General features: G+C 37.8%; 1 protein-coding gene across 1 annotated transcript; it reads right to left on the bottom strand.

Moving 5' to 3' along the window:
* Positions 1–520: 520 nt before the first annotated feature.
* On the bottom strand, positions 521–23,384 carry LOC141443601 (uncharacterized). The gene is made up of 4 exons (XM_074108933.1): positions 22,975–23,384; positions 7,442–7,611; positions 4,817–4,943; positions 521–1,939 (listed from the first exon to the last, which is right to left on the bottom strand). Exons 1-4 carry the CDS (start codon positions 23,234–23,236, stop codon positions 1,782–1,784), a joined length of 717 nt encoding a protein of 238 aa, XP_073965034.1. The 5' UTR covers positions 23,237–23,384; the 3' UTR covers positions 521–1,781.
* Between the last annotated feature and the right edge of the window lie 3,676 nt (positions 23,385–27,060).

Below are 27,060 nucleotides of genomic sequence, written 5' to 3'. Positions count from 1 at the left end.
AAATTTGTGAAAACTTTACAATTATTTCAAGGAAAGATTATACTTACTAAGAAAAATCATAACAAACATTACATTATGACTTTTAAACAGTATACGACACCTATCTCCGGAATCTCACGACAAATATTATTTGTTAAAATTATCCTTAACGTTTTGACCACATTGCAGCAAGTGTAGGGTTCCTTTTTTGAACTACCCTCACTAGATTTTTTTGTTGTATCTTATATGACTATAATTATGGTTACATATTTGAATATTGAAAATTAAAATGTCGATTGTATCACAATATCGAAAGTTGTTTACATGGTTGGTCTCTAAGATTGAAATGTCACTTGATTAAAATATCGAATGAGTAAAAATGACGATAACCATTATATCTAAGTTATAAATGTCAACAGGCATTGTGTGATAATAATAGGTAATAACGAAATTATTTTGAAATAAATACATTGGATTGTCTAAACGTCAACATATTTGAATGTCGAAAATTAAACTATTGTACATACAAATCGACTTATTGCTCCTTTCTCTTAATAACATTTATTTTACATAATCTAGACATTTTTAGCACTCGCCGGCCGCTACCGCGAAACGAACGCTCGCTTCGCTCGCTCTACTCGTGCGACGTATGTGCACAGCTTTAACCTTACCGAACCAAATATTTTTGGTAATTCATCATTTTACCGAAATGTCTATAATGGTCAATAGGTTAGCTTAGGTAAGTATTGCGTCAAGCCGCGAAGCGCCTGAACTGAGCGGGTTCGCGGAGCTCGTATATAATTTACCCTTTGCAGATAATAAGATTTTCGATATATTGGACGTTGGTTATCTTACCATTCGACAATATCAACTTTCGATATTTTAATTTTCGAAATTTTCATACAGTCGAAATTTTAATTTTCGATATTTTGAACATCGACATTTTAACCGTAGGTATTTTTAATTTTCGATATTCAAATATACATATTTATTTTAGCAAATAATACTAATCGTGATAAAGTACCGGGAGATTTTAGTTATGACTAGGAATCGCATGTGTTTGTTTCTATGTTCGTTTTATGGCGTTAAATAAATGTATTTTCTTTCTTTCTTTCTTTCATTCTTTACCGTTTGACCGAAAAAAGTGGTAGGTAACAATAATATTTTACACGGAAAAATTACAAACATATCAAAAAATAGGTACAGTGTTGCCTGCTATTTCGAAAGCAGATATTCATTGTAAAACAATAAGGAGACGCTGGCGATAACCTCTACGTACAATTTCATAACATGTAATTATGCAAATTATATTAATAAATGTCCTAGTGTTAGACACCTGCCCAATAGATGGCATCCTGCTACCTCTATTGCTTGACATAAAATTAAAGCTGAGAACTACTGGGACAGTGACCATTAATCATTAATTTTCATTAATTTTATTCTATCTTTACTAATACTATAAATGTGAAGTAAACTCAGTCTGTCTGTTACCTATTCACGCTAAAACCGTTGAACCGATTTAGATGAAATTTTGTAATTAGATAAAGTACGTCAACGATAAAAAGACTGCCAAAGTTGCAAAAATATGTATACACCACTTTATTGGCTTAACATATTTACAATTACAACATATCTTGTAACTTTAGCCGTATCGATATTTTTGTAGTTGCCTGTACATTGGACAGATTTTATCCCGGAAAATTGAGTAGGTCCTGAATACAGCTGCGATGAAATCTATTGGGCATGCGTGTCGAACACTGGGACATTTACCTTATTACTTGCCAGTATGGCAAAAGTAAGAATTACCCTACCGATAAGGCAGTAGAAGGTTCTATCTTGACATAGTTCCCGTACGGGGTACGGATAGTGGCTGGTGCTAGATACTGGTACGGGTTGATGGCATGAGCTGCTGTCATGGTCTCCACTGTTGACAGTGGAACACCTTCCCTGGACCACGAGGCTGTGGACAAAGGGGTTTGTATGTTTATTAAGGTACATAGTTATTAAGGCTCTCCGGGGAAATGGTTTTAGGAATAAGTTCACTAGTTGGCTTCTCGACAGATGTTTTTATAGGTTTACTAATGATTCCGCGAAAATTATTTAGCAAATTATTAGCTCCCAAACTATTTATCCATATTTTTATTTAGGCGAAATGTTATTTCCCAACTCAACATTTCGCACTTATATCATTTCCCAACTAATTATTTGATAAATTATTATAATGCAAATTATTACCTGGAATTTTTTAAGATGTCGTTTATGTTTTGGTCAAACGTATTGATTGGCATACCTTAACTTAGCAACATATTGAATGGCATACAACCTACTTTCCTAGTGGCAGTTATCCTGGCTGCTATAAAAAAAACCTAACATCGAAGGCTAAGGCGGGAGCTACGCTCCGCTTCGCTCCCGCCTTAGCCTTCTGAACCTAAACTATCCAAGTCGCTTCTGCTCTGAGCCGTTTTGCTCGCTCGCTTCACTCGCTCGCACAAATTTTAAAGTAAAACTTTGCAATATAAAAATTGGCCAAATGTTATTTGACAATTTGTTATTCGCCTTAGCCAATCATTTGCTACACAATTATTTGCCACATAAAAGTGAGATGAAGTAAAATTTTGCAATATAAAAATGTTGCGTAATAAGAAAAATGCGGAGTAAAGTTATGCCAACGAATTGTTTGCCAAATGAAACTTTGGCGAAAGATTGGTTGCTAAGTGAAATTTGGCGAAACATATTTCGCCGAAAAGGCAGTACACCGTTTTTATAACGTTAAGAATTATTTGGAGTATAATTGCCATAAATTTGATATTATTTTGATTGTATATTTATTTGGAATTATCATTTATGATTTTAAATGTTTTGTAATTGATATAAAATTCGTATCTGTATTAAATTAATCGCCTCTAAACAAATATATTGCTAGCTGAATACACTGTAAAAAAAACGTTAATATAACAGCTTCCTGTACAGTATGATTACTTGGAGTTAACACTTGACAGATGGGCGTGCCTTCAGTCAATTTTCAACTTTGAAGTCATACAAATAAAATAGTTTTTACATAATCTGTAAACATGGGTAGCGGTATACTAAAAATGGCTTTATTTGTATGACGTCAAAGTTGAAAATTGACTGAAGGCACGCCCATCTGTCAAGTGTTAACTCGAATTAATCAAACTGTACTGTATTCTGGCAAATAAATACTGTTAACTTTGACTACAATCTGTGAGGGAAATCTGCATGAATGAAATTTTATGGTACAGTCTAGGAACCATATTACATACAAGGGAGGAATCTTTTCGTTAGGTATGTAACGTTAATTATTCAGCAATATAAAAAAAATGAAGTTTACCTTATCCATACCTACTTAAACTTATATTATAAATGCGAAAGTGTATGTGTTTGTATGTTTGTTTTTCACGTCGAAACGGAGTGACGGATCGACGTGATTTTTGGCATAGAGATAGTTTATGGGCCAGAGAGTGACATAGGCTGCTTTTCATCCCGGAAAAATGCACAGTTCCCGAGGAAACAGTGCGCGATAATTGAATTCCACGCGGACGAAGCTGCGGGCAAAAGCTAGTTAATATCATAAATGTGTATTAAACGCTGTCTATCCTACCTGTTACTTCTTACCCCTCATTCGCTGAACCGATTTAGATGATGGCATAGAGATAGGGTCTTCCTAGGAAGGATATAGGATAGTTTTTTCTCGCAAAATTGCATAATTCCCGCGGGCTAACGATGAGCGATTCTTAGTGAACGAAGTTGCGGGTAAAAGCTTCTTTATAAGCTCTACAAAATTGTCTTGCACGATTGGTACGACTGACATCTAGCGTCAACTAGCGGAAACCATCAATAGTGATCACAACGCCATCTAGTTTTATTATTATAAACTATCGCAGTATTTTAATTGTAGTTGAGCTACTGGATGCTAGATGTCGCTGGCTAAGAACTAAAGAAAGAACAAAGTTTGTAAACGAAAAAATAAAACACAAACATTGGAACATAGAACCTCCTCCTTTTTTGAAGAAGGTTAACAATCAAATGAAATGACACCCTTTGCTTGCACATTCCGATTCCAAGTATAAAATTTTCTTTGTCAGTTAATTAAGCCCGAATTAAATTTTGCCTTCAACACTTACATTTTGTCTGATGCAACAATTTATCTGCTCACCCGCGATCTAATGATAGCCACGTAACTAAAACAGAATTACTTAAAGAGTGCCCCTTTGGCGAGGTCCCGAAGATGCTGGCAGCGTTTCCTCTTTAAACAGCCAAGCTAATACTTTGTCCGAAGAAGCTGCCAGCTCTTCGGTCCTCTGAGACGTCTACTAACCTTTTGGATAGTCTTTGAAAAGTTATAAGCGTCAGAAAGACGGAACGACACGAACTTCAATTTTCGAATTTCGGAGTAGCCCCGCAGGGCCTTAACTGCGAATTGGAAAATGCGAACTTCGTATGTTGCCGTTCCGCTGACGCTAATATTATTTATTGCGAGAGTGAGAGGGACGGTACGATACGAAGTTCGATTTTAGAATTTTATAGTAGCCTCGCAGCGCCCTCTATCGATTGTTTAGGTAATTTAGGTGGATTATTTGAATCAAGGGGCTGTTTCACCCATAAACATAATATTGTTTCACCATCCATTGATTAGTGTTAACTGGCGGTTAGGTGTGATGCCGTCTCTATTTGTTTTGTGCGAGTAGACGGAGACGGCATCACATTTAACCGGCGCTTAACGCTAATCAATGGATGGTGAAACAGCCCCTAAGTGTTTATATTATAAGTTTTTTGTACTGACTTACGGTGTATTTGTATTGTATTGTACTCAACTCACATATGTTAGGTATGACTTCCTCGTGCTCGTAATGGCCGTGCTGCCCGTTGTGTATGTGCAGATGGATTTCCTTGCCGGGCGGCGCAGGCGCAGCGTGATGTGACTTGGATGCGATGAGGCCGCCGAACTGTAAAATAGCAGTGTCTCGTGAATGTCAAGCTCGGTTCAGCATGCGTCTGGGATTGATAAAGATCCGGGTTCGAGTCTCGACTCTGTTCTTTTCTGTTTTTTTCTAAATGTGTTGTAGAGCTACAGCATACATAAAATATTTATTTATTTATTTTCCTACTACTACTATTTACCCATGAACATCGTGGGACACTTGTTTAAATAACCATGTTATTATGTTCAATAAAAATCTTTAAAATATTTTAACTCAATCCACGATTACAGTCAAGAGTGTAGGCAGCGTCTTAGAAAATAATTTACCGACGAAATTTACTATGTCACAGAATATTACTTATTATGGTACAGTGTGAGGGCTTATAGGGGGCAAACAATCAATTAAAAAAAAAAAAACAAGGACCGCGCAGCGCCGCGCCTGCGCAGCCGACACCGGGTTAGTGTACCTACTGATAAAAATTAAAAATGATTGTTTTAATTGAATAAATAAATAATGAAAAAAATTAGAAAAAAAACGATTTAGCTTGATCCTATTTTTGAGAAAACACGGTGTTTTCAAGTCATATAATGGTTTTTAGTGTGAATTTCACGTGCAATAAAATCGATTATTTTGATAGTTTGTACCTAATCAGCGGGGTTTAGCGGTATTTGGTCTAAAGTTCAAATAAAAGTGGGACATCGTATTTTAATTTTTCTTTTTATTTAGGTACTCATATATTTACTTAATTAACATTTTAATTTTAAAGCTTAAAATATCCAAGAAAAGCTCGGTCGCACAGCTTGTACATATAATAAAACAACATTTTTACTATCTCGAGGTCTCAAAGTTACTAACTCCACCTTAGTCTACTTGATTAACAATTTTACAATTTCACTGAACATCAAAATATTGCACCTAAAGCGCGGAACCAAAACACGCACCTGTCTCTTTCCCTCCCATTGCGGTTACGTCATTTCGCTCACACCTTAGAAAGCCACTTTCACTATTATCGGCTAAAATGTGTCAAAAATGATTCAATGGCTAAAAATGTGGTCACAACTCATAGTGGTTTAGCGCAATGTTTTTTTAAGAGTTTTTATTTGTTGAGAAATGAGGAAAAGCACTTTTTGAGCCAAAAAAACAAACAACATACTGTCTGTAGGAACTGATCTATCATAAAAACCAGTTGGGTGCGTGTCGGTCCATGAACAGTGTTAGGTTCCGTACCCAATAAGATAACTCAAAATTTGTAATACTTATTCAATTTTGATCAATACTTAATTAACATTCGTTTCCAAAAAAAACCTACTTAGCCATCATAGCTTACTTTTTATTTAAATTTATTATACTTATGTAAGTATATTTTAAAAAAAATACAGATTTCTCCAGCCAATGGTTTAGCTTGTAGAGATGCTTGACTAAAAAAATAAGCACTATAAAGCTTTATATTTTGCATCAGATCCCTAAATAGAAGAAACCGGGTTAGAACGTGTCAGACACGCTTAGGATAGGGTTCTGTAGTCGTAACGAAAGTTAATTGCATACTTACAATACAATAACTCTTTATTGAACACCAACACATAGTATTTTCTGCCAAGTTTCTTGCGGCGCATTCTTCTTGGCAATGATGGTCTTTCCGAAAAACCGGCCAAGAGCGTGTATTATTTGTAGAGGCGCTGTACATACAACTCTCCATACAAATAATTTACGCCGTCGCTATTGAGTACGGTCACTGTAAACTCATGGTAGTGGTACTGACGAGCTTGTTAGCTCAGGCAGTCCCACGTATTCTGGGCTGGGGGGACACCGTATCGCAAAATTCTGCCCAGTTGAGAACTGTTGCGGAATATGATTCAGTACCAGACAAGACAGATGACAGACTGACCGACTGTGACGATATTAGTTCAAACTCAGCAGTAAAGCCATACAGTCCATCAACAGCATCGTATATACCATCACCAATATCCTCCGTGGGCTCTCGCAGAGCACCCACGCCCGTCTTAGATGTTGCGCAGGAGGCGAATGCCTTTTTGCCTGCCACTAAGGCTGGGAAACCTAGGGTGCGCATGAGTTGGACCAAAGATGTTAACCTATTCATCATGCGCACCTACTAATATCACTAGATTAGAGACAGACATGACCACTGATAGAAAACAGTTGCATGAACTTTTCCAACGACAATATCCCACTGTTAAAGTTAGCGAATTTTACAAACAGCCGCAATACTTAATACATGCAGAATAGTGAGAAAGTTCATGCAACTAGACCCTGAAAATAGCCCTCCGCAATCATCTTAAAAAATATTTATTCTACAACTCTTGCTACATTTACTTGGTGGATAACCCGTAAATGTAGTTAATACCAGCCTAGAGCTGAGAAAAACCAATCCCTTTGAAATAATAATAATAAACTTTATTGCAAATTATTATTTATTTTTGTAGGTATGTTGTATAATTTTTTATAAGGTTTCCGTTTCTGTCATTTTGGCTAAGAAACTCTAAAAAGATTTTAAGTTGTCTTACCTTGGCAGCTCCAGCCACCAGCAGCAGTTTCAGTATGAACAGCGCGACTACGAGAGTCTTGGCGCCGATGAGGGCCGCCACCACAGCCCAGGTGCCAGCTGAACCGATGGCCACGGCCAGGGGTATCAGGGCCTGCATCATCTTCTTCATCGGGCGGCCGAAGGTTCGCCCTGAAAAATATGGATACGGTCTAAAATATCTTATAACTTTAACCCTTGGCAAGTTGAGACAAAGCGCAACCGACCAGCACTTTGGGCAGACACGAATATTTGTATGTATGTATGTATGTAAATACTTTATTGTACATAAAACACAAAAATAATACAAAAAGAAAACAACAAAACAAAAGAGTACAAAGGCGAACTTATCCCTGAAAGGGATCTTTTCAAGCTAACCTAAACAGGAAAGGAAAACTTAAAGATATATTTTTGAATTAAACACTTATAGTTTTTTTAAGTAATGCATTAAACTAGCTTAAAATAAAAAAGACAGTTGGGGTGTCTGTCTTTTTCAGTTTAATAATACGGTATTTGACAACTCCTGATTTTGCCACATCTTAATATTATTATGAAAATATAGATAAACAGATAGTGTTTAGCGAAGAGAAAATTTAAATCGGTTGAAAGTTGGATTTATTAGTGATTTTTTTGAAAATCTATAAACCTGTCTCTTTCTCAAACGCTTTTCTCTATGCAGCAAGTATGGCGGTACTGGGCGTGTGACGTCACATGCCAGTATGTCTTTCTCTGTCTAATTTGAATTTCAAACCTTTATAACTTTGTTATTTGTAAAGGTAGCTTAAAAATTGTTTTTCTATTCGATAACAGGCATTGGTGTAGTTTTAATTTATAAAACATATACAAAATAGTCAAATACCGTAATTAACACCTTGTGCCTCTATAGTGCTTACGTTGGTGTAGGTAGGCTATGGTTAAAGCACGCGTCGCGGGTTATCGCACAAACGGCGGTTCGGTTCCCGGTCTAAATCTTTATTTTCTGGTTTTTAGAGTTCCGTACCTCAAAAGGAGAAAAACGAAACTACTACAGGGTCACTTTGTTGTCCATCTGTCAGGATCCATTTTCTAAGAAAAGCGTGGAGGTATCAAGCTAAAAGGAAGAATTGCTTTTTACTGTAATTTCTATGTTGACACTTGAATTTCAAAATCTCCGTAGTCCGTAGTGACAGGATCGAACCAAGTGGAATTCAATGACCTCCGTTCGCGGGTCGGATCGAGAGGAATTTTAATAACGATAAAAAATAAAATGAAATGAAATAATTTATTGCCAAACATGTGTTACATTATTATCAGGTCTTAAAATAAACTTGGTGCATCATGTTCTGCAAAAGCATAGTTACTTACTTACTATACGTATACTAAAAGTTAAAACTGTAATCACTCAAAAATTCACTGACCTAATAAAAACATTTTTTTAACAACCATTGGTGGATCACTTTCTCAAAATTATTTATGCTCATGTCACGAAAATCTCTGGGCAAATTTATTAAAAAATAGTCTAACAGCCATGCAATACACATTATTCAAAGAATGAAACTGTATGGGTCTTGGATAGCGTAATTGATGGTAACACGCGGAATAGCGCCGGGGAGAAGAGCGAGGATTCAAGGACTGCAAGGCCGCAAGACCCAATAGATAATGGTACTCCAAGTAACCAGCCAACTACCGCTATGCCAATTTCTCCGATGCCCCAGCCGGACGGCCGGAGTGTCTCAGCCTCGGAGTCTGTACGTCAAGCGGGAAATATCACTCTGCGTAATATACCAAGAGTTAATTACAAAAAGTATTATTAGTGTTAAGATTAATTGTAAAATTATGGTGGAGGGAATGTCACGTATTGGGTTTGTTTGTGTGCTGCGACACACACATGCACGCATCGATAATAAACGGCAGTGCGCAATATGCTCGTCTGCGTTTTACTTGTGTCCCGTATTTACCACAAATCAAACTTCGTCGCCTGCTTGTAAAAATCCATTATTATGAATGATTGACAAAAGAATAAATTTATGTGAAAGAAACCTATAGATTAAAAAAATATTAGAAGACTTTAAAAAAGGTTTTATGATTTTAAAGAGAAAATTCTACTTTTGTCTTCCCAAAAGAAGAATTTTATTTTGACAAATAACTATTTATAAATAAACAATGAATAAACTAATTATGTGTAGCATCATCACTATTTTAGCTTGCCCCCAAACTGACCGTTAGAAAGCGTGGTTTAATCATCACCCCATAACAAGTGGAAACAAGTCGTATTTTAAAAATCCTCTGGCTCCGATGGTCGAAGTAAGTGTCGTAAAGTCGTAAGTCGAATATAAAATTGGGCCAATCAACTTTTTTACCGACACTAATCTGTCCGCGACATTTTTCAAACAATTGCAGATTTTTGTAAGTAAACATGTTTTTTTCTGTAATTTAATAGATGGTGTACATGAATTTATGCCCTCCTACGTAAGTTCAAGCTATTAAACCGTGAAATATCTTGTTGGAAGTACGTTTTTTTGGTAACGCTAGAGACAATTTGGTAACGCAGGAGACGTCCAAAGTATCTGTAAAATAGTTGATTGGCCCAATTACTGACAGGTCATCCGACATGTCAGACAACGGAGGTTATTGTATTACACACAAAAAATACGTTCACTTCTTACGCAGTTCAAAACGAAATCGTACACGTTTCCAAAATCTCAATCCATAAACTTTCTCTATCGCCTAACCGTTTTTGATCTCTACACCATCTGGCATTTGGAATTCACAATCTTACATCACTGTTTTTTAGGGTTCCGTAGCCAAAATGGCAAAAACGGAAACCTTATAGTTTCGTCATGTCTCTGTCTGTCCATCCGCAGCTTTGCTTAGGGACTGCCAATGCTAGAAAGCTGTAATTTGGCAGGAATATATATGTAAACTATGCCGACAAAATGGCACAATAAAAAAATTTTTTTTTTTAAATATCTCCCATACACGTAAAGTGGGGGTGATTTTCTTTTTCTCATCCAACCTTATGGTGTGGTGTATCGTTGGATAGGTCTTTTAAAACTATTAGGGGGTTGCTGAAACGATTTTTCGATTCAGTGATTTATTTGCATTCAGTGACTTTAAAGGGCAAATTTTTATTAAAATCGAGCGTCCCCCCCCCCCCTCCCTAAAAATACCACACATAACCGATGGGTGGAAAAATTTGAAAAAATTCAAGATGGTATAATTATATCAAACTTACAAGGAAAACTATAGCTGTTAAGTTTTCTTGAGAATTATTAGTAGTTTAAGGGGCTGTTTCACCCTCCATTGATTAGCGTTAATCGACGGTTAAATGTGATGCCATCTCCCTCTATTCGAACAAAACAAATAGAGACGGCATCATACCTAACCGCCAGTTAACGCTAGTCAATGGATGGTGAAACAGCCCCTAAGAGTAATTATTAAGTATAAAATATACCTAAACTTGGAATATTCCGTACAAAATACGAAATCCTTAGAAAAATATTACGCAATTTTTTCGTTATGGCTACGGAAACCTATTTCGGGCGTGTCCGACACGCCCTTCGCCGGTTTTTAGAGTTCAGTGCAACTTAAAAAGTTGAAAAACTCCCGACACTGTTATTTCAAAATTAACTATCTCATAAACGGCTGAATAGTTTTTATAAAACAATCATCACAAAGTAAAATAACACTTTTTTTGTACGTTATTTGTGTTTTTATGTCGTTTTGTAAATGAACTAAAACAATTTTTTTGCTCACCCGCGACCTTGTGTTAGCTACGTTTATGCAAGGAATACGTGTTCATGCAGTTCCTCCACCTCCACACTGTAAGAACACACACAAATCACACAAACCCATCTATCACCACCACCATACTACACTGATGAGTTTCGAACTCAACCAGAGCTCATCTTCAAAGCAACACAACCGTACAACATGCTACTAGACTAGATGTTAGATGTTAGTCTTTTTTGTATAGGTAATTTAAATTTTACAACGCATTGTTTTTTTACTATAATGCTGTAATTTTATATTGACAAATAAATAAATAAACAATAAATAAATCATGATTACACTAGCTTCTCTTTATAAAAAAAAAACATGAAAATCGGTCCATTTGTTTGAGAGCTACGACGCCTCAGACAGACACACAGACGTGTAAATTTTATAACACCCCTCTTCTTACATCGGGGGTTAAAATACGAACATTTTACCTTGATTCTTGTGTGTTTAACAAAACTTGAGCGACTAAGTTTCTTGAAGTTAAAAAATAGGATTTCCATGATTTCGTTTTCCGTACTTCCAACTACTATAGGTAGTGCCACCAGAGTTGAGTTCACGCACACTAGTAAATGTTAAAAAATAGCTGTTGGGTAATCATTTACTTCAACACTCGTGGCACTGCCTACAGTACAAAACATGTTTAAAAGATTTTACGTTCATACCGCAACCTTCACCTTCATCTTAAGAAACAGACAAACATACACACACAATGCCGACCGGTCTGTAATTCAGGTCACTGAACTTTCTCGCGCGGTGGTCGTTTGTAATCGATTTTTTGCCGACAAAATGATTACGAGATGTGCCGTTGACAATAACTAAGGCCGCTCGCCAACGGCGACTTTTTGCAGCGATGCAGTAGCGATGCTGTCGCGCGTTCGCATAGATACAGTCGCGATGCGGTCGCTAGCTGTGTACCCCGCCCACTAACCACGATTCAGTCGCGATGCAAAACGCGCCCTGCCGCGCTCACCTCCCTCCCTTCACGCCCTCCCCGTTCTCTCCACGATGTCGTCCGAAACCGTCGCGCGCGTTGCTCGATACAGTCGCGATGCGGTCGCTAGCTGTGTACCCTCGCCCATATAACCACGATACAGTCGCGATGCAAACGCGCCACTGCCGCGCTTCACCCTCCTCCCTTCACGCCCTCCCTCGTTCTCCACGATGTCGTCCGAAACGTCGCGCGTTTGCATCGATACAGTCGCGATGCGGTCGCTAGCTGTGTACCCTCGCCCACATAACCACGATTCAGTCGCGATGCAAACGCGCCCTGTCGCGCTTCACCCTCCCTCCCTTCACGCCCTCCCTCCGTTCTCTCCACGATGTCGTCCGAAACCGTCGCGCGTTTGCATCGATACAGTCGCGATGCGGTCGCTAGCTGTGTACCCTCGCCACATAACCACGATTCAGTTCGCGATGCAAACGCGCCCCTGTCGCGCTTCACCCTCCCTCCTTCACGCCCTCCTCCGTTCTCTCCACGATGTCGTCCGAAACCGTCGCGCGTTTGCATCGATACAGTCGCGATGCGGTCGCTAGCTGTGTACCCTCGCCCACATAACCACGATTCAGTCGCGATGCAAACGCGCCACTGCCGCGCTTCACCCTCCTCCCTTCACGCCCTCCCTCCGTTCTCTCCACGATGTCGTCCGAAACCGTCGCGCGTTTGCATCGATACAGTCGCGATGCGGTCGCTAGCTGTGTACCCTCGCCCACATAACCACGATTCAGTCACGATGCAAACGCGCTACTGTCGCGCTTCACCCTCCCTCCCTTCACGCCCTCCCTCCGTTCTCTCCACGATGTCGTCCGAAACCGTCGCGCGTTTACATATATTCGATACATTATTAAAACTATTTATTTAAGTAAATAAAAGCATATTAAAAAATAAAAATCAGCAGAGCAATTTTCAGTAGATGTTATAGTGCAAAATGTTAAAAGTTAAATTTGCGGTACCTCTGAAGTCGAAATTGGATTATTTTACATACATATTCTAAGTAGTACATAGGTAAGATGTATAGAGAAAGAATTTCAGACTGAGGATTTTTTTCAGAGAGCTATAAACGATTTTCATCATCATCATCAGCCCGAAGACGTCCACTGCTGGACAAAGGCCTCCCCCTTAGAACGCCGCAATGAACGACAACTCGCCACTTGCATCCACCGGTTTCCCGCTACTCTCACGATGTCGTCAGTCCACCTGGTGGGAGGCCTGCCAACGCTTCGTCTTCCGGTTCGTGGTCGCCACTCGAGGACTTTTCTCCCCAACGGTTACAACGGCTGACATAGCTGGAATAATATGCAAATTGAAGTGGCAATGGGCAGGCCACATCGCTCGAAGAACAGATAAGCAGGTTTGCAGGTGGTAGGACCTTGTGCAAGGTCCGCCCGGATTGCTACCACCATCTTGCTCGCTAATCCTGCCGTGAAGCAGCAGTGCTTGCATTGTTGTGTTTCGGTGTGGAGAGTAAGACAGCCGGTGAAATTACTGGCACGTGAGGTATCCCATCTTAGGCCTCTAGGTTGGCAACGCGTCTGCAATACCCCTGGTGTTGCAGATGTTTATGGGCGGTGGTGAACTCTTACCATCAGGAGACCCATTTGCTCGTTTGCCATCCAGTCGTATAAAAAAAAAAAAAAAAAAAAAGATAACGATTTTCATATTTAGGTAAAAATACCTAACTTCTCGTAAGAAAAGTTGTTGGATTATTGTATTACCTGTATAATGTGTATTACCTATTTTCATCATGTGCCAAGTTTCATAGGCGGGAGAATTAATCGGTTAAAAAACCTTCGTTGGTCGAAGTATTACGAGTACATACCTAAGTAGTACGCCTGTACCCTTAGTGTAAGTTTTCGGTCACAAAATACGTCTCGATCGCGTTCGCGTTAAAATCTCAATTTGTATGGAAACACGAACATTGCAAACGTTCCGCTAGAGGCGCTGTTCGTGTTTGCATACGAGCATTTACAAAACGCGCGACAGCATCGCTACAAAAAGTCGCCGCGGGCCACCCAAGCTTATATGTTCACAGTTGGGCACAGGCCTCCTCTCAGACTAAGAGGGCTATGTATTATATCCATACTAGAGTTTCCCCGCGGCTTTGCACGCGTAGACCATAGATCCAACAGTTGAATTGAAATATAGGGATTTTAATTAATTCCCGTGGGAATTATCAAAAAATAAATATATAACTAATATGTGTATTACTTTCTTTCTAAATGGGTAGGTATCTAAATGGTTGTCTGGAAGACATTAATTTAAGCGACAAGACCACCTATTATCAGAATCAGAATCAGAATTATTTATTTGTAAAACATAGGTAAACAAAATACAGGTGGAAAAAAATACAGTGTGTATCCACTATGTTTTGCCTGTTGGCGTAGAGATATAAAGTAAAGTGAGTGTAGAGTTAGAAATGAAGTTGAATTACTGACTTAGCAAAACATACGAATATCTTTTAAAATAATGAAGGTAGACTTAAAATTAAAAAATATTTTTGGGGTGTCTGAGGTTTCCAGTTATTTAATTAACACCTTGTATATGCAGAGAAAGTTTGGAATAAGGGTCAAGACAGACTGATAAATTTAAATAGTTACAAAACATTTAAATATGTAAGAAAGTTACGTTTGACGAAGGAGTAGGTTAGATATTTAAATTGTAAATTTAATAGTATGTTACTTAACATTATGTCATATAATATGTTAGCGTGTTATATTATTCACCTACTTATATATGACGACCGGATGGCTGAGTGGTTAGAGAACCTGACTACGAAGCTTAAGGTCCCGGGTTCGAATCCCGGCCGGGGCAGATATTTGTATGAATAATACGAATGTTTGTTCTCGGGTCTTGGATGTTTAATATGTATTTAAGTATGTATTTATCTATATAAGTATGTTTATCCGTTGCCTAGTGTCCATAGTACAAGCTTTGCTTAGTTTGGGACTAGGTCAATTGGTGTCAAGTGTCCCATGATATTTATTTATTTATTTATTTATTTTATACACTGTGTTATTTTTGAAAAAACTCAACAGGTCAAATGAAATTAATTTCTAGGTGAGTCTATTTGTTTGTAAATTTGTTACTTTATCACGTCTAAACCTCTGAACTGATTTAGATGAATTTCAATATACAGATACTTTGAGCCCCGGGAAAGATCATAGGGTAGTTTTTATCCCGGAAAATGGCATAGTTCTCGCGGGATAGCTGTAAACGAATTCTACGCGGACGGAATTAGTATTCTTATATATTTTTATGTAGCCCGTAATATGTCCCACTGCTGGGAAAAGGCCTCCCCTTTCCTCTGCCACTCTTCCCTATTCTGGGCATGCACCTGCTAATAGAGCTGAAAAGCGCTCAGGTCGTCCCGCCATCTCCTCTTGGGTCTGCCTCTGCTGCTATGGCCATATCTCGGATCCCATTCGGTAACGATTCGTGCCCATCTGTCCGGTACCACTACCATGAGTTTACAGTGACCGTACTTGATAGCGACGGCGTAAATTATTTGTAGAGGCGCTGTGCCTCTAGTGTGGCGTTTTCACAAAACATTCGTTTACTATTCGACGACGTAAATCGAGCGTTCGATCGTCGATACGTAACTGTCGATCGTCGATACGTTTCCTAACAAATACAGTGCCCTTAGTGTAAGTTTTCTGTTACAAAATACGTCTCGATCGCGTTCGCGTTAAAATCTTAATTTGTATGCAAACACGAACAGCGCCTCTAGCGAAACGTTTGCGATGTTCGTTTTTACATACAAATTGAGATTTTAACGCGAACGCGATCGAGACGTATTTTGTAACCGAAAACTAACACTAAGGGTACAGTGAGTACGGTTCACTTTTCGAATAGAATAGCAACTCACGTCGACTGCGTGATGTTTGAGACGAACAATTGCGAGTGTGGGTAAAGAATATAGTTTGCGAGGAGCTCGCTAACGCTAAGTAAAGTTGTCATTTGCCTTTTGACTAGCAAGTTGAGCGCATACGTATCCTGTGTCATAATTCCTACCTGTAATAAAAGTGACGTGGAGAGTAGTAAGAAGCCGTCGCTATCGAGTACGGTCACTGTAAACTCATGGTAGTGGTACGGGTGCATGCGGCAGACATGCCCGGCCCAGTCCCACTTCAGCTTGGCGTTCTCGACACCCACATGTGTAATGCGAGTTTTGAAGCAGGCCTGCAGGGCTACTACGAAACTCGAAGTTCGTGTCGTGCGGTCCCTGTTGCTCTCGTATTAAACAGTATAAGTGTCAGAGGGACCGCACGACACGAACTTCGAGTTTAGAGTTTCGTAGTAGCCCTGCTGCTACGAAGTGCAAAATTCGAACTTCGTATATTGCCGTCCCGCTGATGCTTATAGTATTAAACACGATAATGAGAGGGACGGGTAGGTACGAGACGAACTTCAATTTTCGAATTTCGTAGTAGCCCCCCAGTGCCGTTTTTCTGATATTCTTATACAGGAGTGGGGGGGGGAATCCCGTAAAGCTTTCTGCGTCAGAGTATAGGTCGATAACCTTTAACGGGTAAGGGCAAGCATAGTTGCAAAACGAGGTAGAGCTGGTCCGCATGTTTATAATTTCGATATTGGTCATTTTAATAAGTTCGATCACACAATTAAGAAGATCTCACGAAGAAACATCATCATCATCATCATCATCCCAGCCTATATACGTCCCACTGCTGGGCACAGGCCTCCTCTCAGAACAAGAGGGCTTGGGCCATAGTTCCCACGCGGGCCCAGTGCGGATTGGGAACTTCACACACACCATTGAATTGCTTCGCAGGTTTGTGCAGGTTTCCTCACGATGTTTTCCTTCACCGCAAAGCTCGTGGTAAATTTCAAATGTAATTCCGCACATGAATTTCGAAAAACTCAGAGGTGCGAGCCGGGGTTTGAACCAACGACCCTCTGTTTGAGAGGCGATAGGTCAAACCACTAGGCCACCACGGCTTTTCACGAAGAAACATTTTATAACAAATATAAAAAATAGTTTGTTTATTTGTGTGCCTATATTTAATGATACAATTGATACAAACCTGGTTAACGCACGTCTAGAATCGAGTTTAGCTAATTAGTTGCTCTTCATCTAGGAGAAAAGTTGTTATCTTATACACTTTGTTTACATGCCGAATAAAGATTATCTTTTTTTATCACTAGTTTTTGCCTCCAGAGGTAGTCGCTGCTTTTGTGACTTGATGCACACATATTTTCTTACGTTTTCATTTAATCAAGGTACAGTCACCAGCACCAATATCTGACACAACAAGCGTGCATAAATATCTGATACGACTCTATTTCTAGGGCCGGAAGGACGTGTCAGATATTTTTGCACGCTCCGCTGTGGCAGATATTAATGCTGGTGACACAGTAGAGTGAAAAAATAGGTACAGACTATAACTATTTAAAAATGTGTACCACAGACTCTTATTCCAACGCAATAAAGCCGTGGTTACATTTTTGAGTAGTGGACTGAAGGTAATGTACCAGTGAAATTTTATCCTTTTAAAAGCGCATTTTTTATATATATATTATATAATACTTTAATTATTTATGATAATACGTATCAATGGATGTGTGTATGTATGTCAACCACGCGCAACCTTAGCACAACCTCCGAAACAGTAAATATTTACTTTTCAATATAGCATCCGATCACCTTGCCTTGTTCCGTTTATTTTACTTGTTAATAACATCAGTGTTTTGAAAACAATTTGTATATTTACTTGCATTTAAGGTGAGTCGAATGCGCCTAGTATATATATGTTTTACCCCAAAAAAATCCCCCTGGTTGAATTAAATATTGAAAAAGAAATTTAAAATAATCAATGGCGTAATAAGCTTAAACTTTTTTAAAAGCCCGGCAACGGACCAATGACTCTCCTTGAGTAAGTTGGAACTCATGGGCGATGGTGAGCATTTATCAGATGACCCGCTTACTCGTTTCCCTTCCTATCATAGTAAAAAAACCTTACATAATGTTACAGAGTAGACAGAAGAAATAAAAGATACATTGTGCCGAAAGAAGCAAAAAGGCTTTTGCCACGGCAAGCCGCAGCGCTGAATTTCAGTGATGGGATGATGAATTGGCTTGCTTTATCCCGTGATCTATTCTATGATCTCCAAGGAATGTTCGCCATATTTCAAGTTTCTATTTACAGTTGTTCGATTTAATGCCTATATTGCGTGCTGTAGTTAGTATTATGTAAGTACTAATTCTTAAGCAAGATGATCATTAAAACAATAAACTTATTGTTTATAAACGCCGTTACTTACTTCACTTTACCAACTACTTAATGTCTTTGACTCAAGGAAAACAAAGTCTCTGGTCAATGGCATTTAAAAAAAAACGAAAGTGTTTGTCTATGCTCACGCCATCTCTCTACAAAGCAATTTGAACTGAATTTCAATTATGATAAAGTATAGTTTATTAATTGTTATGAACAGTTGAGATTATTTCACGCGAAAATTTAAATTGGACGTCTAATTTAAAATTTAAACTTTCTATTGTGCGTACACAAGTCATTGTACTTAGGAGCTGTGGAGTGCGGAAGTGTTTTTTTGTCTTCTAACGTCAAAACGAGACAACTTTTTGATGTGATTTATGAAAATTCGTATGTATTTACTTAGTATCTACTAATATTATAAATGCGAAAGTTTGTGAGTGAGTGGGTGAGTATGTTTGTTACTCCTTCACGCTGAAACGGCTGGACGGATTTGGATGTATTTGGTATGTAAATAGCTGGACATCTGGAATAACACATAGGCTTCTTTTTATTCCGATATTCCCACGGGCTAGGGATAAAGTCTCGAAAACACAACCGCTGGGCATAGAGTCATGAAATTTGACATGATTGTTTTTAATGTAACGTCAAGAAAGCCACGATTTAATTTTTGGTAATTCCCACGGGTATTTTTTAAAATCACGAAATTTCAATTCAGCGGCTGGATCAAATGATTTACGCGTGCGAAGCTGCGAGTAAACACTAGTTTACCATATAGTTAAGCTAGTTTTTTTTTATTCGGCTGGATGACAAACGAGCAAGTGGGATTGCAGATGCGTTGCCAACCTAGAGACCTAAGATGGGATACCTCAAGTGCCAGTAATTTCACCAGCTGTCTTACTCTCCACGCTGAAACACAACAATGCAAGCACTGCTGCTTCACGGCAGGACTAGCGAGCAAGATGATGGTAGCAATCCGGGCGGACCTTGCACAAGTTTGCCAACTCGAGTTTAGGCGTGCTACTGAAAATTAGTCCGGACAATTAGATACTGATTTAAAAAAAAATATATACTTAGCATATTTTACAAATAAATTCTTGTGTAGGGTGCGTATCTGGTCGCATAACTTTTGAAAGTCATAATGTAACTTAAGATTGGTTTTTTGGAATCTTTTTGTATTTTTTATTTCAATTCCAAATTTTTACTTGCCGAAAGATGGAGTGCCGAAAGTTTCTCGATGAGGGTTACGGTATAGATGTCGCTAGCGTCACTGCTTAAGTTGCTAAATAAAGAAACAAATAAGCTGAGATATGAGGTGCATAGGGGAAATTCGTGTCTGTACCGTTGACCAGCAGTGGTGTAGCGGTATAGCACGCGGTACGGAATACCGAGGACCCGGGTTCGATTCCCAGTGCTGGTCTTATTTTTCTGGTTTTTCTGTGTATCTTTATTTCAGTTTGTATTTTCATAATGTAACGTTTGTCATAACATTTTCCCTGCCGAAATCGCTTATTTTTCACAATTTTTTGTCATTTGTAAAACTCTATAGGTTTGGTTAGGTTTGTTTTTTAACAATTCAAAACAATTAACGGATTCAGATAAAAAAGAGTACTTAAGTAAATTATGATGAGTTGAGTACCTACATTTTATGTTAGGACAAACAATACATTATGACTACTTATTAAATTACTTTTGTACTACATAGCTATTAGCTAGTACCATTTTACACCAGGAAAATGCGATTATAAATAAATAAATATCATGTGACACTTGACACTTGACCTAGTCCCAAACTAAGCAAAGCTTGTACTATGGATACTAGACAACGGATAAACATACTTATATAGATAAATACATACATATTAAACATCCAAGACCCGAGACCAAACATTCGTATTATTCATACAAATATCTGCCCCTGCCGGGAAACCAACCCGGGATCTCAAGCTTCGTAGTCGGTCTCTAATCACTTGGCCATCCGGTCGTCACTCTAACTATCACTACTACCTATATCGTCTATCTAACTTACATATATAATATAATTTCCACCCAGATCCGCCTCATAGTTTAGTATCTAGGTGTTGATAAACAGAAAGACTCGCATAGAAAAAAATATTTACGCATTTCCGTAGAAGCGTTAAGTCAAGAACATAACTATGTTATTGTCCTCATATACTAATCGATTTTTAATTACCTATGAGGAAAAAAAAATACAATGGCAATAATTAATGAGACACTAAGAAGGACTTACTTAGGGCGGGCACATACACTCGGAAATCCGTTTCAGAACTTTATTTCGATTCGAAATATCGATTCGGGATATCGAACGCAGTAAATCCATACAAATCTATGGATTAACCACATATTATATAGACAGTAGTTTTCTGTTCGACCTTTTTCTGATTCGGAATTCCGCATGGTGGCTGTGCGCTCAGAATTGAAATAAACATATTTATTCGTAGCGTAGGGGGTAGGAAAACCTTCGTCAGTTATTAAATAGATTCCTTTACAAAGTCATAGACTCTTAGTACGTTTTTAAAACAAAAGTACTAAGTAGACAAGTGCATATCAAACTTACTTGACATGATAACAAGGGTCAAAATAGTATACACCTCTAACATGTATCTAGTTTCATATCAATACAAAACCTTTTTAATAAACAACTTCGTAAAGTTTCAATCAAATAAGGTTCTATTTAATTGTCAGTGTTTGTCAGTGCCAAAGTGGTAGTGGTAGGGTTGCTATGGTCACCTGATTATGTTTAGCAGGTTGACAGGTTGACGCAGTATGTCCTACTCAATCGGTAAAGCAGATTATCGCTCATACTGAGCAAAGGAAAATAGATCTTAGAGTGACGACCCTTTTTTTACTCCGACGACTGTGATGTATTTACGGAATAACGAATCGATATTTCGAATAGAAATTCCGAAACGGAATTCCGAGTGTATATGACCGCCCTTAGGTAGTATTGAGTCATCCATACCTATTATACGTCCTACTGCTGGACATAGGCCTCTTCTCGGAAGGAGAGGGCTTGGGCCGTAGTTTTCACGCGAGCCAATGCGGATTGTAAACTTCTCACACCATTGAGTTGTTTCGCAGGTCAGTGTAGGATTCCTCACGATGTTTTCCTTTACAATCTATATAATTATACTTTTATCATGATCATTTTATTTGCAATAAACAGTATTGGCAGATTTTCATGTCTCACCAGGTTTGGTATGCGAATATATACCTAGAAAATGAACATGCATAGATTTAACATTACAAATTACTGTTTACTTATGTATTTATTTATTTATTGTTCGAAATTCAAATTTATTCAAATAAAATTACATTAGGTATCTAATATTATTATGTTTTTTAAATGATTAGTAAAGCGTAAAGTTGGCAGTAAATTCCAAATGTACTTAATTTAATTACATTTAAGATATTGAGTAATTAGTTGTACCTAATTGTTTGCCAGTTTGCGATATCCTTAGTTTACATTTAGGATCTGTCCTAATGTTAATTACTACGAGTTATTCCTTACGAAATCGTCTAATTGGTGAGATTAATTAGACTTTAGCCAAACTTGGGAAAATAGTTCTGGTGACCTTGTGCGTACGAGAGGACAAGGTCACCTCCCCCAGCACGCTTAGTATCTATCTGCCCCTTACTTTTTTTTACACATTATTACGGAAAGTAATTAAATTTAATCATCTAAGTTTCTAAGTTAAAGGTCAAGGTACACCAAAAGATTAAAAAAACTTGTAAGTATAAATAGTATAATTAAGAGGAGTACTTATTATTTTACTTTAGATTAATTTTAGGTTTCGGCGTCGGCTCTTTTAACCATTCATTACGTTTTTATTCTTGTTTCTGTTGTCATGTCAATCGTTCAAAGGTTAACTGGAAGAGAACTCTATGGGATAAGTTCGCCATTGTGTACATCGGTCTTTCAATATGTCAGTGTTTTGTGTACAGTAAAGAATTATTATACAATATAATACAATACAATATTGTCAATGATCCAAAATTTTGTTGATGACTTGAAAATATAAATTTATTTTTTTACGAACGTATAAAATACTCTTCCTTCCCTTTAAGTTATACTTTTCATGATATTATAGGTACCGTAAGCTTAAGAGAGGTTCCAAAGACGCGCTAATTTATTTTTACGGATGGTTTTTGGCAAATTTTTAGTGTAAAAATCTTCTGTAAAGGAAGTACCTATATAGTCTGTGGTATGAAACTCTAGATGTGACCGTTGAGGCGCGGAAGTACAAAATAAAGTACGGCTAAATCAACGATGCAGATGGCTAGAATGTGGTCATGAAATACGAAAAATTCATATGCCTATCATAATGTGAAAGTATCTCAGTTAGCTGTTTGCTTGATACCTCGTCTTCACGCTCAAACCGCCAAACTGATTTAGTTAAAATTCGGTAGGTGTGTAGATACCGAAGTACACAAGACAGTTTTTACCTTTGAAAGTTGCATAATTCCCGCGGGATAGCGAATAAACGAGTTATTAAAAATTATTAAACTTACCAACAGAAGTATCTTCAGATTTTGAATCCACATCCAATAATTTACTACCATCATAAACTTCACTTTGGTTAAACTTAGAATTAAATTCGTAATCACTAATATTTTTGGTATTATTTAAACTATTTTCTAATTCACTACCACTCACTATACTCGGAGATAGATTGCAAAATAATAACAAAAACAATAATGTCATCCTAGCGTCCAATTTTAGGAGAATATGAAAACACGGAATGAACCACTTGATTATTTCTCTCAAATCCATTTTGAAATATTATTTTTCAATTTATTTTAACACTTTAACGTATTTCACACGCTTCTTTAAATTGTTAGTATTTAATTTCATCGACTCGTCCTTTCCCGCCAAAAGTCGTGACCAGACTGACAGTTCGAATAAAATGGCGTCCCATTTCTTCTTTCACTGGCCGCTACACACGGCAACGGCATAGACAACTAAAGACTGTAAGACTGACTTTCGCTTTTTACATTGGCATGCATGTCCGGACTCATTGTACGCATTTGTTTATTCAAAAAAAAACCTGCCAAGTGTGTTTCGGGCAGCGAGCAGTGTAGAGTTCCGTAGTAGATAATAAGCATCAAATATTTAGGTAGTATTAAGTTTTCACTGTCTAACCTACAAATGTCTTCTTTCTTTCTTCTTGCATTCAAATCTGTGATTTTTTTATTTTTATACTTATTCGTTGTTTTAACTTAAAAACTTTTAGCTGGTAGAGGTTTTTCATTGACTCTTGGCAAAAATTAGCACTTCGAAGTAGGTACTTATTGTATATTAATTTGCGAGCGGATCGGGGCAGGTCATACCTATTTGGGCGCGGAGAACAGGATAGCCGTTGGGGCCGAAAAGTTCTCGAATGCAGACCGCAACTAAGGTCTATAGGGGAGGCATATGTCGAACTGTGGACGTGTGCGGCTGATATGATGATTATAATGATAATTATGAGGATATCCATGCAAAATTATAGCTTTCTAGTGCTAACAGTATTTAAGTTAAGCCGCGGACGGACGGCCACAGATGAGGGTTTCTAGCAAGGACTATGAAACCCTAAAAAAGCGTTACAAAATCACACAATATGTTTGCAATTTAAAACTAAAGTATTACCATAAGTGTGAAGTAGAAAGTTAAACTTAGTTTCGTCTGAATATTTTTAGTATTGTTTTAAAAAAATGAAAACTACACTCGTCACTATATTATCATATTTGCTATTCCAAAGTAAAAATACTAGCTCAAAATGACGACGATTTTTAACTTTAAGCGCCTAAGGTCAAGATACAAATTAGAATGCGTATTAAATGTTTAGTTACAGCTTTTTAAATCTCATAATGATGTCATTGGTGCTCTTTGTTTGTATTCATTTCTTAATGGGAGTTTTAAACAATAGTTAACTACACGGTATTATTAAAGGGTTTTACTTGACCAGTTTGCCATAGTGCCTAACTGTGAAATTTATTAGTGGTCTATTTGTTAGTGGTCTGTGTGTGGTTTATACAAGGTAGGTATTTACGACGGGAGATGTCTTATTGTTTCTTTGCATTAAATTTGACTAACATTTGACTTTGTCTAGTAATGTATGTATTTATAGCATAGAGTTCTATTGACAGTACAAATTCATAAATTAAAATGTTTTAAATACTAGATTATACAGCGATTGGACACCTCTCATATGGCATAATTTTCCTTGCCCGAAACTCACTAAGGATAACACGTTACTTATTTATATAGTTTTTTAGCAGAATAATGGGGTATCTATTTTAGGCAATTTACAGCTTTTTAAGTTATTTTAAATATAAACTGAAACGAATTAAATATTAAAACAAAATAAAATTAACCTAAACTTATAATATAACCTAAAAACCACCAATCCGCGTCGTACCCGGCTCAAAGGTGCCCATAATGCCAGCCGCATTTCCCCGCTGTATGGCCAGCGCCACCTGCTGAACCAGGTACGACCCGGTCGCAACCCCTGTCCCGTAGCCGCAGAATAATTACTTTTTATACCTAAAATTTACTTGGCATAAGACTCAGTTCGCATACTACACAAGGTGTTAGACTAAACAAGATTTATGCGATATGGATATGAATTTCGTTCAAACGAGGTCAATTCGATATGAATTCCAGCGATACCATACCTATTAAATGATATTGTAACGGATAACTCACGTCTTAAACCGAGTTTAGCTCGACATGTTTCGGACTATTTCGAAGCCCTTCCTCTCAGGAGCACGCGACTCGGCGGCTGCCGACACGACACTGCACCGCTCTGCTCGCTCTGTTGCGGCAGTCGCCGAGTCGCGTGCTCCTGAGCGGAAGGGCTTCGAAATAGCCCGAAACATGTCGAGCTAAACTCGGTTTAAGACGTGAGTTATCCGTTACAATATCATTTAATATGAGTGAGTCTCACGGTAGTTTCATGTTCAAGATACCATACCTAATTATGTCAAACGATACCTACATGCAATGTATATTAAGAATGTCAAAAAATTACGCCAATAAAAGGTAAAACCACAACACACACGCAAATGCGCCATTTTACCCGACCCCCGACCCGAGCCGCAAGCAAGGGTTAATGGTTAAGACGAGGGATAAACTGGATTTATGAGAATGAGTTATGTCACTCTACCTTTCACTTAGTTTGCAAGGAAATTAAACAGCAATATTGCTAATATTGTGTATGCAGAAATTAGTTATATCGACTGGCGTAGCCCGATTTGAATAATAATTTTCTTTGTTTATTATTGTATATTTTTGATTCGCATTTGAAGCTTTTTCCAAGATCAAAATTATAACACCCTTCTTTTTACGTCAGGGGTTAAAAATAGAACATGATTGAGTGACGGCAGGCTTGAGATTTTTCTAAGAAATATTTATTGTTTTTATTAATTTACCAAAATTAAATACTTGGAATAGCCACCGCTATGTATGACGTACGCGGGTGTTTTTAACCATTAAATCTATTAATGGTGTCACTGTAGTAAACATACGTGTCTAGTAAACTTCCGTAAAGTGATTCAAGATTATAAATAAGTTGTTAAGAAGGTCGTTCACCTGGTGCAAATTATTTAGTGTAGAAACAACTTCTCATATCATATAATTAGTAGTCAATGGTAGGTACAATCGCCATCAAATAATTCGGAGTGGCCATGTAGTCAAAAATATCGGAGCATGCACTCTATTTTCAAGGCATTAGAGTTGATGTTTCGATATTTTTGATCACCTTGTCTGCTCGGAAATATCAGATGCAGACTGTACAGTCACCTGCATATACATGCCACAGCGGAGCGTACAAAATATTTGATACGTTCTCCCGGCCCTAATATACAGAACGGCAATCAAACTTCACTTGCTGAGCAGCCCATCTGGTTGCTCGCCCTCTCTCCGGTAAGCTGTAAAAGCCGTCTGAGGGTAACAGCAGCAGTCCGTCCGAAAAAAAAAAGGCAATCAAACTGACCTTCAAATGTACCGCATTAATAGGTCATTTTGTATGTAGTGGGCCAAATTTTGTGTCGCTGAGTATATTTGCGCACGTTTTGTTGTGTGAGATGTTTGTGCCGATGACTGTACTGTGGCCGTGGGTGGTAATCACTCAACATCAGGTGAATCCGCATGCCCGTTTGTCAGTTTTCATATTATAAAAACCTTCTTTTCAAGAAATTGTTATCTGTTTATTAGTAGGTAGGCTAGGTTTAATAGTAAAGTTAGGTTTATGTAATAAAATATGTCCCAATCAATTTTTTTTTAATGACGTGCGAAGAGAATTAAGATTATTCGCAAAATAAAAGTGAACTGTTTTCTGTTTTTTTTTGAAGATCTTAAAATAGAAAATAATAGCGTAGTTGGGAAAAAAAACCGGTCAAAAGCGTGTCGGACACGTCCAAAATAGGGTTCCGTAGCCATTACAAATAAATTAAGTAATATTTTTCTAAGGATTTCGTATTTTGTACGGAATATTCCAAGTTTAGGTAGGTAACCTTAGGCTGCTATTTACTCTTAAACTACTAATAATTCTGAAGAAAACTTAACCGTTATAGTTTTCCTTGTAAGTTTGATATACTTAATACTATACCATTCTG

This window comes from Choristoneura fumiferana, chromosome 27, assembly GCF_025370935.1.
Source record: "Choristoneura fumiferana chromosome 27, NRCan_CFum_1, whole genome shotgun sequence".
Lineage (NCBI taxonomy): Eukaryota > Metazoa > Arthropoda > Insecta > Lepidoptera > Tortricidae > Choristoneura > Choristoneura fumiferana.
The sequence above is the reverse complement of the archived record's forward strand: the minus strand, read 5'-3'. Positions and strand labels throughout refer to the sequence as shown.